A 15,651-nucleotide genomic window follows, 5' to 3' on the forward strand; every position below is an offset into this window, starting at 1 on the left:
ATATCCAAAGTAGTTTGTCATTCTAAAGGCTTGTCTGTACATGGAAGAGCTAAAGGCTTTGGTTTCTGCAGGGAAAATATAGATGAGCAAAGGTTTTAAACCAACATTCCTTCAGGTTCTGGTCATGTGACAGCCTTAAAGGTTGATGGAGTGCGGCCTTCCCTCGCTATGAGGCGCTTTGTACCCCAACGAGTATTGTTTGTCCCCATCGACTTGCTCCTCACAGACTCCCAGGTTGTTTTTATGTGGCTTTAGCCTTTTTCCACAGTTGGTAAACAGCTAAATCCCTCTCCCAATCAATGGAACCTATTTAACTTGGTCTATTGACTTGCTTTGCTCTCGGCAGACTTTAGAAACTATAAAAATACAAACAAATTAGGCATAAAAGAAAAGGAAAAGAAACCTTGGCCCTGGATACGAAGAGTCACAGTTGTGATAATGAGGCTCTGGTAGCAGAAGGGAATAGAGTGCCAGTGTGGAAGCAAAGGGAGAGTGGAAAAAAAAGGGAAAACAGGGGAGGGATCGATCGATATGAACAGATAATCACCAGGCCTCTGTTCCAATGTGTAAAGAGTGTGACATTGCAGAGGTGGGCACGGCAGGGAAGAGATCAATGGGCTGCTTTCTGTTGATCCCTAATCCTTAACTATCTATAAGTAATTAACCTTCAGAGGAGAAATAAATGGAGAAATTAGTGGAGGAATAGCAATGAGAACAAATAGAACAGAAACTACCTCGCTCTCCCCAGAAAACACAACGGGAGCACAAATTAATGGCTGTCTCCTGCTCTGCCTCTGCAATTTGCAGCATTGGATTCAGTGTTATTTGTGCAAGGATGCATCTCCCTGTTGAGCTGCAGTCTGGCCGCTATTTTTATTATGAGATGACAAATATAGCAGCGGCAGATAGAACAAGAAATCTCATCTCAGCTTAGGAAAAAATCCACATATTAGTTCTGGTTGTAGGGTGGGATCTGGTTCGGTCCCATCATCTCTCACCTGATAGAGGACTTTTTTTTTTACTAGTGATGTGGAAGAATCTTATAAGGAGTCAGAGCGCCCTCAGTGGCCGTCAGAGGAAGCGCAAAATGAAAACTAAATTCTTCCCAAAATCTTCTCTTATCAGACGTTTGATCTGCTTCCTGTTGAAACCTGCAGCAGACAGGAGGAGCCGCTCCATCACATCGACACAGAGGAATCTGTACAGGCTTTATTGGCACACAGATGCCCTTACAGTACATCATATCATTCCACATCAACATGTGTGTTCTCACAGGCGACCTTTAAATTATATTTCTATAGTAAAGGGCAAACAATATGAAGGCGATTGATTGCATCAGTACAGAGAGATGTCACAGCATGAACAGAAATATAACTTATTACAATGTGGTAATAATAGAAAGCTTTTAGCAGGTAATATATGAGAGTAAAAATAAGGAAAGTAATTTGGAGCAATGAGTATTAAATTATTAAATTATGCTGATTAGGTCAAAAGTGAGCCTTTAAGATGAAAAGAAGAAAAATACAAATCTCTTTCTCAGAGAGCTCCGTAATGTAGCTTCACAACATTTTTTCAGAGGGAAAGTATTTCCAGAGAGAAAGCTTCAAGGTGTAGACATCTTTAACTGCTCCTTCTTTCAGAGGCGGGACCCTGGATGAAAGAGACGTTTCACCAAAACGGACACCTGAAATGTACAAACAAACCAAAAGTTATTAACCGGAACATGCTTCTAACCAATGCATGCAGCTCCTCTGCCAGTTTACAGGAATAATCATCTGTTTAATGTTCGGGTTTTGTGTGAAAGATTAACACGACGAGCGGAAATGTGACGTGGAAAAAAGATTTTACACCCAAAGTTCTTATGAAGCTCAAAGTCAGTCAGATTACACTGGAATATATCTACATCTAGATAANACTCAAATAAGGGTAAATACACTTAATTGAAGATTTTTTTTACTTATTTCTAGATTGTTTTTCCAGTGTAGATGGAGAACAAGTTTCAGCTTCTGCCACACTCTCTAGATTGGATTTACCTCTGAACTTTGACTAGGCCATTCTAAGAAAGAAGAGCTTTAATAACCATTATAAGGCCATCAGTCTGCCCCCCCTCCCCCTTACCAGGGTCCCAATCCCTAAACAAAGCATGATGCTGCCAACACAATGTTACACGCTTCTAATTAGGGCTGCAACTAACGATTATTTTTGCAAATCGATTAATCTGTCGATTATTTTTTCGATTAATAATCAGATACCCGAGTTTCCTTAAAATTTTATAAACTATTTTTTTTTAGAAAGTAAGATCAGGTGAAACTAAAACTTTTCCACTTGAGGAGTTCTGGATAGAGAATACTGATAGATAAAAACATTTTCTTTTTAAATCTTAAATGAAAATATTTTAATTCTTTTTAAGTCTTGGTAAAATTCCTTCTCTAAATGGGTCGCTCTTTCAGCTAATTTAGAGTCTCTAAACTCCAGTTAATGATTAATCGATTACCTAATTAGCTGATTATTTTAATAATCAATTAATCACGATTAATCTGATTTTAGTTCTACTGTTGTCCTCATGGTGATAGTTTTCTGTCAGGTAGAGCACAGAAAGCTAATAATTCCTGTATTATTTGATCTAACTCCAGGCTGAAGCTGAGAGGAGGAGCACTGACCATCCAATGTAGCACTGGCACAGGTTTTCATGGGACGTGGCCTGCTTAATGAGGAGCTCCACTTGTGTCGGCACATCCAGCGTCTCCTCGTGAGAAAAGTCTCGACCTGATGGAAAAAAAAACTCAGAGATTTAACACCTTGAATGGCTGAAATATTCAGGAAATCGTAGGTAACGGTTACTGCAGAAGTGGGCTTGAGCTACCGCCCCTTCAGGTGTGACGCAGAGAACTTACCGGTGAGTTTGTCACGTACTCTGTTGATAATCTGAATGGCTTTCTTGTTCAGAGCCTCAGGCTGCACCAGGCCATCTCCAACTTTAAGACACAAACAAGCTGGGATAAAGAAACTGCAGACAAATGCAGGAAAATACAACCTGAAACAGACAATTCAGGATCTGATAGGGCGGGGCGATATGACCTTAAATCAACTTTACAATAAATTGAGCACTTTTACCCCGATAATGATGAATGTACGATAAATACAATGGCTCCTCTATCAGAAATAAAGGCATATACAGGAAACATATACAGGATCTATTTATAATTTATTTATGAAATAAATCACATTACATATCACTTTGCTGGTGAATTAAAAACAATCCACTGGATTTTGTTTCCAGTTTGAAGACGTTTCGCTTCCCATCCAGGAAGCTTTTTCAATTCAAAATGTCAGGAATAACATTGGGTTCGAGGTTTTATAGAAAACCTTGAGGTTAAATATAAAACCTTTTTATATTGGATTTTTTTTCTTTTTTGGAATACATATTATGTTCAATTAAATATTAAAGTCTCCTTCTACCTATTCACGTTTAAACATTGAACAATTTCTCATTGAGCAGGAGAAAAATGGTTCCTCTCTTGCAAATATTTTTGTGCAAAGATAATGGAGCCATTTGCACATCTTTGAACTAAACAGCATAGTTGTGTTGTAGGTGGTGGAGGTTGGATGTGTCCCCAGTTTTCAGGCAAATTTTGAAATGTCGTGTTCTTTTGCTAAACATCTGTGGAGTAATTTTGTTGCCACTGAACTGAACCTGCAGAGAAAACGATGTGCATCGCTAAAACTCGCAAACCCCCACTCGAAAACGGTCTGCCACTTGCTCTTCTCTGACAACTCGCTCTCGACCTTCTTCCCTTCGCGCTCAGCTTCATCTCAGCTGTCGCTCGGCTCCTCAGGATTAACTGATGTAATTTTGTTTAAAGCTGCTTTAAGACGTTTCTTCAATGGGCTCATCTGCCATTTTCTTTGTTTAGACTGGACTGGATCGGTGGAGTCGCGTTATTACCCACATGCTGAAGTGTCTTAAAGGGGAAGGAACCAGCCACCAGTGGACACAGGAAAAACAGCAGAATTAAGTTCATTTCTTTTACCGACCGGTAAAAATCGGGTTTATCACCCCACCCTATGATCTGATACACCAAAAACAACACTAGGCACTGACTGAAGGAGTGAATGGATTCAGGTACGGTTGTCCCTGGTTTCTTATGCGTTGTCTCTCCCAGGTCTATTCCATCCAGAGCTTCTGCAGAAGAGGACACAAATGTTTTAATGAGTTTTTTTTTTTTTTTTATAAATCAGGAAGACATTCTCTTTTGTGCATCACTGACCTACGGACTGCCCGGCGGTGTAGGAGTCGGTCCTGGTGCGGGAACGCTTGGTGCCCTTGGTGTTTGCTGTGCAGAGAGGGAAATCAGGTGAATGAGAGCAGCGACAAAGAAACCATAGAAATTGTTCTTAAATTCAAATCATTGTCGATTAAACACCTAATGCTACGTTCACAACTATAGCAGCAGAAGCAGCTTGTTTACATGCATAGTCAATGGTTGACATGCATCTTGGCGCAGCACAAGGACCTGCAGTGCGTTTTGAGAAGCAGGAGCAACGTCTGAGCAGCTGAAGCAGCGCCTCATGAGCTTCTGAGCATCTGAGGCGCAGGACGCGCTGCAAAGGCAGCAGCTGCTGGATTTGGAAAAATGCAAGCTTTGCTGCTCGATGTGCCACATGAACCAATCAGAGAAGCTGATCTGATAGCTTGCAGGGAGACAGAAACAGCACTGCTGATGCAGATCGCTATGATCACTCCTCTGAAACAGTTTATTAATGTCTAAATTAACTTTAAATGCCAAAATCTGCCAGCAAACAATGTTCGCTTTTATTATCCTGGTGCCTTCAGTTTTGATTATGTACTTGAAAAACGCTAACATCTACTTCCAGCTGCCGCAAACAGCAGCTGCAGACCGCGAAGAGGCCTCTGCGCTAGAGGCTGCTGTTGAACGGGATTCCTAGTGACAGAGCACCGCCGTTGTACGGGGGTCTGAGCGGCTACGAGCTGACTGCACAGATGAAGTTTTCAGGTGGACTTTTTCACTTAAAAACATTAAAACCACTTTTTACCCACTGATCACAGCAAATATAGCTGCCATTGTTACAGGCAAAGAAAGGATTGGGTAGCTCCGCCCAACGGGCATCAGAGCAACTTTTCCACCTCGCAGCTACAGCAGCAAAGATGCCTTAGCCGCACGTTTTTGCTGCTCCTGCTGCTTGCGGTGTGAACGTAGCATATCAATAACTGTTCTTCCCTTCGAAACAAAATTTATTTCTCTAGATTAAAATCATATTTGTTATTATGTATATTTTAAATCTGTTTAAAAACTATAATTTTTTTTCCTTCTTTTCTTTTCACCCCCCTTTTCTTTTCTTATTTAATATAATCTCAGCAAATAATACATTTTATCAAACGTACAAACATAGGTAGTTTTTTCAAAATAGAGGGGTTAATAAAACAAAACAATACATAAACCACTAGAGAAAACAGAAAATACAAGAAACAAAAAAACTGATCAAAAACAAATTAACCATAAATACAGGAAAAAGTTACATTTTTATATTGTCACCTAATTTAGATTTTAAAAAGTGCAGAAAGCCTGTTTTTGTTAAACCCATCAGAGGAAACCTAATAACCGCCTCCAGCTGCAGGTGGAGACGAACGCGGGGGTCCTTACTGTCCATCAGCCTCCAGTTGAGCAGCGGGTCGTAAACGAAGGCCTCCAGCACGGCCATGACGCTGTCTCTGTGCTCCCTCAGTACCTCCATCACCGTGTGGCAGGTGATCCTGTAGTTCCCGTCCAAACCCGTCACCTGTCAACACACACAGCTGATGAGAACCGGGCTCCCTGCAGCTCGGTTTAGGAATTTAGCTTTAAAGACATTTTCTAACGAGACGCTTAAACTTTAAGTTCTCACAAAGCAGAATTTTATGCATGCATCATTTTTTATTCCTTTTCTTCTCCAAATTAGAATTAGTCATGAATTCTGTTTTAAGTTTGCATATTTGGAAAAGACTAATACTTATTTTGCTCATGGAAACTAATTGGAAGAAGCTTAGAGAGGATTTCTGTGTTGGGAATCTTTAGTTTTCCCTGCAGGGAGCGTTATGCTGCATCTCTCCTACCTCCATAGCATTGGTCAGCATCCTGGTCAGTCGGAACGGGATCTTCTCAGGGAACTTTTCTCTGGTCATCGCCACCTGTCCAATGTTAATATGAGGCTCAACATTCCACAGAACTAATAGAAAACACAGATGTAGAGATGGAAAACGATCTCCTTACTTCAAAACAGTCACCAAAGTCAATGTGGAGGATTTTTCCACTGAGTCGGTCTAACATCAAGTTGGATGGATGTCTGGGAGACATAAAAACCCTGTTGTCAGTTTTTTCTGTTGAAACATAAGCTGAGAGGCTTTGTCTTTATGAATGAGAAGCTCACCTGTCACCTAAGCCCAGAATGTAGCCCACCATGGACATCACAGCCAGGGAGCGAGTGTAGTTGGTCCTCCTGTCGAACCACACCTGGAGGAGAGGCAACAAAGATCATCTTCAATCTTTAAGATGCAAAAATGTTTCTCAAAATGAATCAAAAGTCTGAAGATTTGTCTAAAAATAGTTCTTTCCAACTCTTATATCTGCTGCTTGATTAAAGCCTCTTAAGGTTTTAGCCAGAAATCAATAAAATCAGAAAAGGACTGTAAAAAGCTCAAGCCCCGCCCCTCTGAACCTTCCCATAAAGCCCGTCACATCTTAATGATTTAGACAGCGTATGCCTGACATACGAAAAATCTGGCAAAAACGCAGGCATACGTTGGATAAGTTATGGGTATGTTTTTCTTAAGTTATGAGCACACTGAAGTACGCTGAAACACGCTGGCACACGTTGACATACGGCAATATAAGTTACAGGTAAGTTATCTGATCGTTGACATACGTTAAGTGTAAGTTAATCATAAGTCATGGTGTCCAGCTTATCCAAAACCTATGAGTAACTTGTGAATAACTTGTGCCTTACTTATCAAGAACTTATCTCCAACGCATAACAACGTATCTGAACGTATTTCTAACTTTCAGCTACTGAATAATGGCGTTTTGGTATAAAAGTGGGTCCAAAGGAGGAAACCGTCAGTTCTCCTCCAGACTTTATCCCCATCATAGGGTGAGCGAGAAGGAGTGTGTGATGGAATCTCCCTGCGTTAGCGGCCACGACCAACAAACTTCCTAGCTGAGATGACGCTGAATCTGCTGCAACTGAAAACCTCTTTTTTTATTCTTTTTTTTGGCCGGGCGGTAACCAGCAGACGGGTTAATACCGCAATCAGATAAGTCTTTTTATGCAGGATGGGCGCCTCCAGGTGCATCGCTGCTCCCTCAGGACACGGGCTTGTGCATCATTTCATGGGCATTAAACTGCCGTGTGTTATGCATAGGTTAGGCTGTCGTTGGACATAAGTTTTGGACTTGTTATGTATGCGCCCAAAATTGAAAAAAAAACAACAACAAAAAACAGTTCAGCTCATGCAAAAGTTTTAGGAGATTGTGGGATGTCAGGCATATGCTGGATAAATGGGCAAGGTGTGAGGTGTGCCCCATGGCTGGTTATAATCCAGGCAGCAGTGAGTCGCAGTGAGATTGTCGCAGATATTTTTAATTCATGCCCAATATTGAAGCGTGGTCTGCGCTGCGTTATTCCACGCCACAACGGTAGAGGGACAATCACCAACTAACTGTGGGTCTAGATACGTCCGAGGCGGTGAGGAAGTGGAAAAACGCAAGGGGCAAGTTTGTGCGACAACGGAGGGACATGAGGGCGAAAAAGAGCGGGGATCCAGTTAAAAAGGGTCCCAGTGTTCTTGTGCACCTCGCTCTTCTAGCTGGTCCAACTTCATGAGTCGTTTTCCAAATTGGCGGTCATACAAACAAAACAAGCAGGTAAGATACCAAACAGGAAATACGCATTGTGTAGGGCGGAAGTAGATTAGACCAATCAGAGGCCTCCTGTCTGCGACACCGTCTGCGGTCACCTACAATTTTGGAGAGGTGAATCAGTGTCTTTGGAAGGGGTGGAGGCACATTTGCGTTCACTGCGACACACGCAGACGGCCTGGTTTCTGTGTATAAACCAGCCTTAAATCTGCAAGGTGTGACAGGGTTCTTAAGTGGAGTGTAAAGAAGCAGCAAAGCACCTCAGAGCTGGGGCTCTTCAGCCACAGGAGCTTAGCCAGGTCGTCTCCAGCTGTGTTGTTGACAGCGTGTTCAAACACCTCCACCTTCTCCATCAGCGTCAGGTGGTCGTAGTCCGGCGCCATCTGAAGGACAAACATTTAGACCAAAAACAGTCAATAAACTTATCAACTTTCTATTCTAAAACTAAGCGGAAAAATAATTTAAAAAAAGATGCATCCTCATACGAGGGATATGTTTATAATATCCAGGCTGAGAGAACGCTGCTTAAACAGATTCAATTAGAAAAGGTAAAATCTAATTAGAGCCAAGCGGTAAATTCTCACCCTGAGCATGATGCGATGCTCAATGTTCAGCAAAATCTTCTTCTTCTCTCTGTAGTCTCTGATGAGGGCATGCAGCGTGTCGCAGTGGGGCACCCAGCCAATCAGGCCGGAGTTGGTGGAAAGAGGGATTACTGCGTAGCGCTGAATGCTGATGGACGCAAAACAGCCACAAACAGACAGATTAGTTTGTCAGGGACTCAACATGTGGGAAAGAGAATCCAGCATCAGCAGCTAAAGCTTATTCTGTTGACATGAAGGTCTGGAGGATTTTCACACCGTGTCTAAACTTCTACATGTCTAAACTATCAGCCCATTATTGGATGGATGGATAATAAATAGTGTAACATTTGATCCGTATTAACATGGGATAAGCATTATCTAAGAACCCCTGTGACCAATAATTGACCCCCTGACCTGCTGAGTTAGTGGCTGTTTCTCAATTCACAAGAATGCCAATACGGTCTCATGTCCTCGCCAAGTATGTTCTTGAGAAGAACACAGGAAAGTCTGGACTTGGGGAGAACGAGAGCACGCGGCATAAATATGTGTCAATTGGAACAGAAGTGTACTGGTGACGTCACCACATGCCCGGCTCGTCTGGAGCTGCATTTCACATTAATAGTCTCTAGATAATAATAAATTCTTACTTTTTTCATTTAGTGGGGGAATAATAATCAACACAGTTAGATAAACACAAATCAAATTATAATTATGTCAAATAAAACAAAAAATTGCCATCAGAGCAAGCGGTTCTTCACATAAGGTTATGGCGATAGAAGACTATTGAGAACGCGCTAACGTTAGCTCTAGCTGCAGTTAGCCTTGATTGCTGTGGTCCTCTCATCATTGGAACTTTGTTTAAATTACGCACTAAATCAGTAAATGCACTATATAGTGACGCTTCAAAATATAATATTCTTGCCTCAAATGATCTTAAAACATACTTTTATTGAACAACGGCAACAGAAAAGAGAACTTTTAACTAAAGGGGTCATACAATGATTCTATAGGGTATTTGGTGCTGGTCATTAAGGTCTCTGAATAGAGTGTTTAACATTGGTCGGGCTGGAAATGGCATATTTGCTGTTTTATGAGCCCTAATATGATATGCTATGCTGTTATGGTATGCTCATGAATATTTAGATGAGCTGTGCGCTGATTGGTTGGTTTACAAAGAGCGAAGCTGCTGAGCAAAGACGCATCATAGCAACAAGCACTCACTCACTGAAACATCAAATTGTTGATATGGTAGGGTCACCAGACATGTCCAATTTTTCATACCACATACTACAAAAAAATGTGGGGGGAATTTCGCCGTCACCGGGTCAGGTTTGGTCGCTCCGTCCCCGGCTGGCTCCAGACCTGGACCAGCCAAGGAGCTGATGGCTCGGTTCGAATGCCCGGTCCACTTTACGATCAACCGGAAGCAGTTCCGTGCAAATACATTGCGATATAATATATCACACAAAATAGTTTTTTATAATCGCTTTTTTATTTTTAATAAAGCATTTAAATGCCTCGATAATCACATTTAATGAATTTTAATGCCAATTAGGGTCTTAATTTGGAAAATAATAATTGAATGACTTAATGATTTATGATGAGCGACAGAAACTCATGTAAAATATATTAATTAATATACTCCTGTCAGTAATTCCCTGTAACTATTACACGATGTAGCTTTAAGGACATTTCTAACCAGAAATTGTACTTAATAAATGATTGAAATGATTCCCACTGGATTAAAAACTCAGATAATCTTCATAATTACTGTGAATTGCGTGAGGTCCCTCAGTAAAATGAATCCCATCAGAATAAGGCTGACAAACAGGGATTAAAATCAGGAAATACAAAAAAAATCTTTTTATTTTTTTTATACTTTTCCAAAACTGGAAAACCAATAAACATACTCCAAACATCTCCATAGTGTGCAGGAATCCTATTTGTGCGTTTGGCCTCCAGCCTTTCAGTATATTGCAGCTTATTTAGCAGCTCTCTACTCTCTATAATGAAATCTTAATAATGTGAAAATCTTTAATCTGAGCTATAGATCGAGCGTGTTTGTTTCTTTCCACATCTCCTCTGCCGCTTAGTCATTAATAGGCTGGTAAAAGTTTTTTAATTCAGTGTTCGGGCCTTTTTCAGCAAAAACATCTAGATAGTTTCCACAGATGAGAACCCATCAGGTTTTCTTCCTCCCCTGCAGACTCTCCCTGTGATGCTGCAGCAATCCGCCTACCTGAGGTTTTTACGTAGAGATGCAGGATCGTTAGCCAGCAGCGTGTTGACCAAACCGAACAGCTGCATGACTCTCTCATCCTGCCTCAGGTCCTCGTGGCCCTTCAACAGGAACATGAACTCGTGGCCGTTGCTTCCTGCAGATGGAGCCAGAACATACATTATTGATGCCTTGCTCAAAGGGAGTTATCGTATTATGTAAAAGTAATTATATGGATGGACTTGGCTCCCCTGCTGTTTTGTAGCGGGATCTGCGCTAGCATTACCTGAGGCAATGTCTGGCAAGCTTCGGCAGGCGATAAATTATTTGAGAGGAGCCAAAATATTCCTAAGGCAGAGTTTGTCACATCACCAGGATTTCTAACTACGTGCTATAACTTAAAATACAGAATTTCTGACATCGTAGGGTAAAAAATGCCACAAAGTGGAGAACAAAGAGCAGCAGGTTAGAAAGAAAAGACAAACAGAATCACTTCAGCTTTCTGTTATGAGGAGCAAAGGGGAGGACTGATATCACTCAGGGAATGAAGGCAGCACTAACCTGTGCTCAGTCTGGGTCCTATAAAGATAAAACAAACCCAGGGGCTAAGCTGATGAGGAAGGAGGTCGGCATGGGAACAAGAAGCCTCGATGATTTGGTCCAAACGTGTTTAATATTTTAGAAGAAGGCATAAAACTGAACTACAGAGCTGGATCACGCTGCTGCAATTAAAGATCAATTCATTTCAAAGCCTTTTATTCAGGGCATGGAACTGATAATAAATATGGAAGATGATGAAGACTCACTTTAAAAATTTAACTCTCCTTACCACGATTGTTTTTATTGCCAAAGTGAGCTGGACGCTGCAACACCCTGAGCCGGGAAAAGTTTTATCCCATCATGCCTTTGGCTACGTTCACACTGCAGGCCTTGATGCTCAATTCCGATTTTTTTAGTGAAATCCGATTTTTTTGTGTTGCCGTTCACATTTCTAAATAAATGCGACTTGGATCTGATCTCCTGTGTGAATTGCATTCGTACAACGCAAGTGTCCTGCATGCGCATCAGAGGAAGCAATGACGTCACAAGCCAGCATGCTCTGTGTTTACAGAAGTAAACATGGATGCTGTAGCGCATCTCACCATCTTACCCAACCCTAAAAACTCTCTTTTCAAGATGGTAATAAAAATAAAAACTGCACTCCGCATTAACGGCCGCCATGGTTACTGTGTTTCTTCCTGCTTCTGCGTAGCAAGACGCAGAATAGTGACCTTTGTTGAGTATTAATGATGTTCAGGTCGGTTCAGGAAGGTGACCTGGCCGTTCAGAAACAGGTCGCATTTGAAAAGATCAGATTCGTATCGGATTCAGGACCACATAGCCAAGCGGCCTGGGTCGCATTGGAAAAATTTGGATCTGTGTTGCTCAGACTGCCATGAAAATATCAGGTACAGGCTGCATATGGGCAAAAACATCAGATTTAGGTCACTTCAGGCTGCAATGTGAATGTAGCCTTAAGGCCAATTTATGCTTCTGACGCATAGCCTCTGCAACCGTCAAATCTGACTCTGTTCGCGACAACGCGCCCCCCCCCCCCGCTCAGAGGTTCTGCAACAGTCGTCGCGCACCTCAAAAAAATGCCACTACTATGCGTCGGACGGTTGCAAACCCGCGCAGACCTCAAGCGGAAGTGCGCAGACAAAAAGCAGCTGTGATTGGTCCTCTGTATGTCTTTCCAGCTGCCTGTGTCCATCTCTAGATCTCTAGATGATGAGATCTCCATGACCGTGATATCTTGCAGATACAGTCCCGCCGGCGCTTTGGCGGGGAACTGCTGTGCGTCCCGAGAAATTCCAGACGACGATGCAGAAACAAACCAGCAAATCTAGTTTGCAACCAGACCCATGCGACATTTGATGTGTGCGGATGCAGAAGTATAATCTGATCCTTTAGCGTGAGGAAACTTATCTGACGTGTACGTCATTATTTCACCGACAGAGACTCAACGTTTCCCTGCTCTGTCCGCAGCTGACAGACCCTATGAGCAGCAGCAGCAGGGAAGGAGCATCGGCGGTAAATCTCAGCCGCCCGCACAGGGTGACAGGTCTTAATTTAAAGCTTTGCCCCAGAGGTCAGATGATATATTGGCTATCACCTTTTACAGACCCTGTTGTGTAACACTGATGGGTTACATCAGAACTAGGTATCAAAATGTCCAGCAGATCAGTGTAAAGCACAGAAAGCTGCGTGATGGATGGACCAAGTGGCTCTTTTGTCATTTCAGATCTTCTCTGTTATATTTCATGATGCGCAGCAGACTAAGCAACAGAGTGATTTACTTCCTTTTTATTTATATAATCATCATAATGCCAAGTGCAGACTGATGGGAGCGTCTTTTGTGGCAATCTGTGCCGTTTTTCTATGAAATTGGAAACGAAAAACACAGAACTGCTCACGTTATTTTGACCTTCCTTTTGAGGCAAAGATTTTTATTTTTTTATTTTTTGTAAATGGTGACCCTGAGGCTGTTTACTGTTTGGGTACAGCTTCTACTAATATGAAGATGTCCCTAAAGTGACGGCCCATGCCTGCAGAAGGCAAAGCACCACCAGCCGTCCTAAATGCATTCCCCTTACATAACGGGTTCCCAGCAGCAGCATTTGCAGCCTTCTCCTTATCTTACCCATGATGGTGAGTTTGCGTGGGCGCTGCTTGGAGGTGATGACCTGTAGCGAGGGGGCGATGGACTGGATGCGAATGATAGGCTGGTTGGGGTCATAAGTGCCGGGTACTGCAAGCTCCAGGTCGCGACACATCAGCAGCTTTGGAGACACGTACTGTAGCTCCAGGGAGGTGAGCTGGGAGGAAAGCAGATGAGGCGAGGATGTAGTACAGGAAGAGACAATTACTTTCCAGCCTGTTGTGTATTTAAAAAAAAAAAAAAAAACTGAGCCTGAAGCGATATGCAAATTGAACCAGCCAGCGGTTTATATGGAAGTCGAGGTGTTATCTCACTAAAGTTGTTTATATGCAGCAGCGGAAGTTTCTCTACATATTTACAGCCAGGCTGCATTTAAACCTGAGACCCTAAAGAGAGTTGGAGGAGTTTGGAGGTTAATGTTTAATATCAGCGTTTGGTCGCCACATGTCATGGTAGCTGCTCTAAATCTGCTGTTTGGGGGATTTATGTCCATCTTAATGCCCTGCAGAAGAATATTTGCACAGCTCTTAGCATGATAAAATACTGATGTTTTTTTCATGCTGAGTCTGTAATGTCACAGCGGGGAACCCAAACCCCCCCCTACCAGACTCACACAGAATGAGGCTGTGCTAAAGTAGCAAATAATATTAGCTTATCTGGCATAAGAGCTGCATTTTATTCCCATTTAAATTCTTCTTCTTCTGATCTTTCTTACATTCCTCAAACTGGTTTATAGATAAAAGGGTTTTACGCTCACATTTTGATATCAATTTATACTGTAGTGGTGACAAGACAATAACTGAATAATAAAAACTCAGGGGAAGACAACAACAGACCTCAGTTAGAGAGTCAATCCTCTCCACTGTCGCCGCATGCTTGCCTACTAGAAGGGATTGCTGCAAAGCAATACTATGGCTTCCATTTAATAGTTGACATTTTAAGATTTACTGAATTTAGTGGTGGAAGCACATTTTTATGTAGTGAAAATTTCAGTAAAGAAAGTTGGAACCTAAAATATATGTATATTTTATACTCTGGTTATTTTTCCAGGTAAAATGACATAGTGGCATTAAAACAGGAAAACATCTAAATAAATAAGAGTAATGATTATACTAAATCTGCTCCTAACCAATCTTATCAGCCTCCCAGAGGTGCAAATTAACAAAGTACAAATACTTAGTTACCTTACTTAAGTAGAAATTTTGCTTATCTATACTTTACTAGATTAATTATTTTTTAGACAACTGTTTACTTCTACTTCTTGTATGTTTTTGCAATTATTTCCACTTTCTACTCCTTACATTTTAAAAATAGACTGGTTAGTTTTGTTTCATTTAAGCTAATTTTCATTATGGCCTGTTGGTATTAAAAAAAAACACCCAAAACAATCAAAAGGATTGTTTCATCCAGACAATTAATCTCTTTGTGGTTGAACTCAGTCCTGCAACAATTTGTTGTTGGCCATTCACCAAAATAAATAGTTTTTCAAGATGATGCAAAGTTAAATTTGTTACCAGTAGTTATAAAACTAAGAAATTTAAAAATAAGGAAGTTATCATCTAGAACTGCAGAACAATCCTTTATTAGGGTAGTGCAGTAACCAGTATAAGGGTTAAACCTGCATAAATTTTTCTTTTATATTTTAGATAGTCTTTTAAAATGGCATTTCTACAATTTTACTTCGGTTAAAATTTTAAGTTGATACTCTGTTGTTTTTTTAAACATTAGGATTTATACTTGAGTAATACATATTGATACTTTTGACACCTCTGCAGCCTTCTAATCCCAGCAGGTAAACATCAGGGACAGTTTGAGTCTAGAAAGCCTGATTTTCTGACCCTAAAGATCAAATTTCCAACCACTACTTTCCTCCAAGTAGTCCTTCTTACTAATGTCAGCAAACACTGATATTAATATTGGAACTATGACAGCGATTGAGTATATTGTGCTAGTCTAATAGAAATACGCATGAATGAGAGAAGCTTTTTTGGGTGGCATACAGACATACTGCATTTATCAGAACACAATAAAAAGTAGAGAGTAAGATCTGGGTAAAAAAATTAACAATTACATTTTGATGATAAATGAAAGATGTCCTCTGTTAACAAAATCCCATCTTTTATAACATTGTTATTTCTTTTAGACAACCCCCATCCCGTCTCATGAGGCTCTGCCTGACTTCAGGTTTGGCCAACGTTAATGAAGCCAATGAAAACCTCAGAAATAGAAAAACGA

At 41.2% G+C, this 15,651-nt stretch overlaps 1 protein-coding gene across 1 annotated transcript in view; it reads right to left on the reverse strand.

Annotated features, from left to right (window-relative positions):
- Positions 1-1,188: 1,188 nt before the first annotated feature.
- Positions 1,189-15,651, reverse strand: part of mtor (mechanistic target of rapamycin (serine/threonine kinase)) — a 122,879-nt gene continuing 108,416 nt past the window's right edge. The window contains exons 45-57 of the mRNA XM_015377824.1: positions 13,399-13,573; positions 10,737-10,872; positions 8,498-8,645; positions 8,174-8,296; positions 6,427-6,509; positions 6,270-6,342; positions 6,113-6,187; positions 5,664-5,799; positions 4,269-4,334; positions 4,103-4,183; positions 2,895-2,975; positions 2,661-2,766; positions 1,189-1,684 (exon numbers count right to left, since the gene is read on the reverse strand). Of these exons, the coding sequence (XP_015233310.1) occupies positions 1,669-1,684; positions 2,661-2,766; positions 2,895-2,975; positions 4,103-4,183; positions 4,269-4,334; positions 5,664-5,799; positions 6,113-6,187; positions 6,270-6,342; positions 6,427-6,509; positions 8,174-8,296; positions 8,498-8,645; positions 10,737-10,872; positions 13,399-13,573 (1,299 nt within the window). The 3' untranslated portion in view covers positions 1,189-1,668. The remainder of the gene's footprint in view (positions 1,685-2,660; positions 2,767-2,894; positions 2,976-4,102; positions 4,184-4,268; positions 4,335-5,663; positions 5,800-6,112; positions 6,188-6,269; positions 6,343-6,426; positions 6,510-8,173; positions 8,297-8,497; positions 8,646-10,736; positions 10,873-13,398; positions 13,574-15,651) is intronic.

This window comes from Cyprinodon variegatus, unplaced genomic scaffold (assembly GCF_000732505.1).
Source record: "Cyprinodon variegatus isolate N-32 unplaced genomic scaffold, C_variegatus-1.0 Scaffold159, whole genome shotgun sequence".
Taxonomy (NCBI): domain Eukaryota; kingdom Metazoa; phylum Chordata; class Actinopteri; order Cyprinodontiformes; family Cyprinodontidae; genus Cyprinodon; species Cyprinodon variegatus.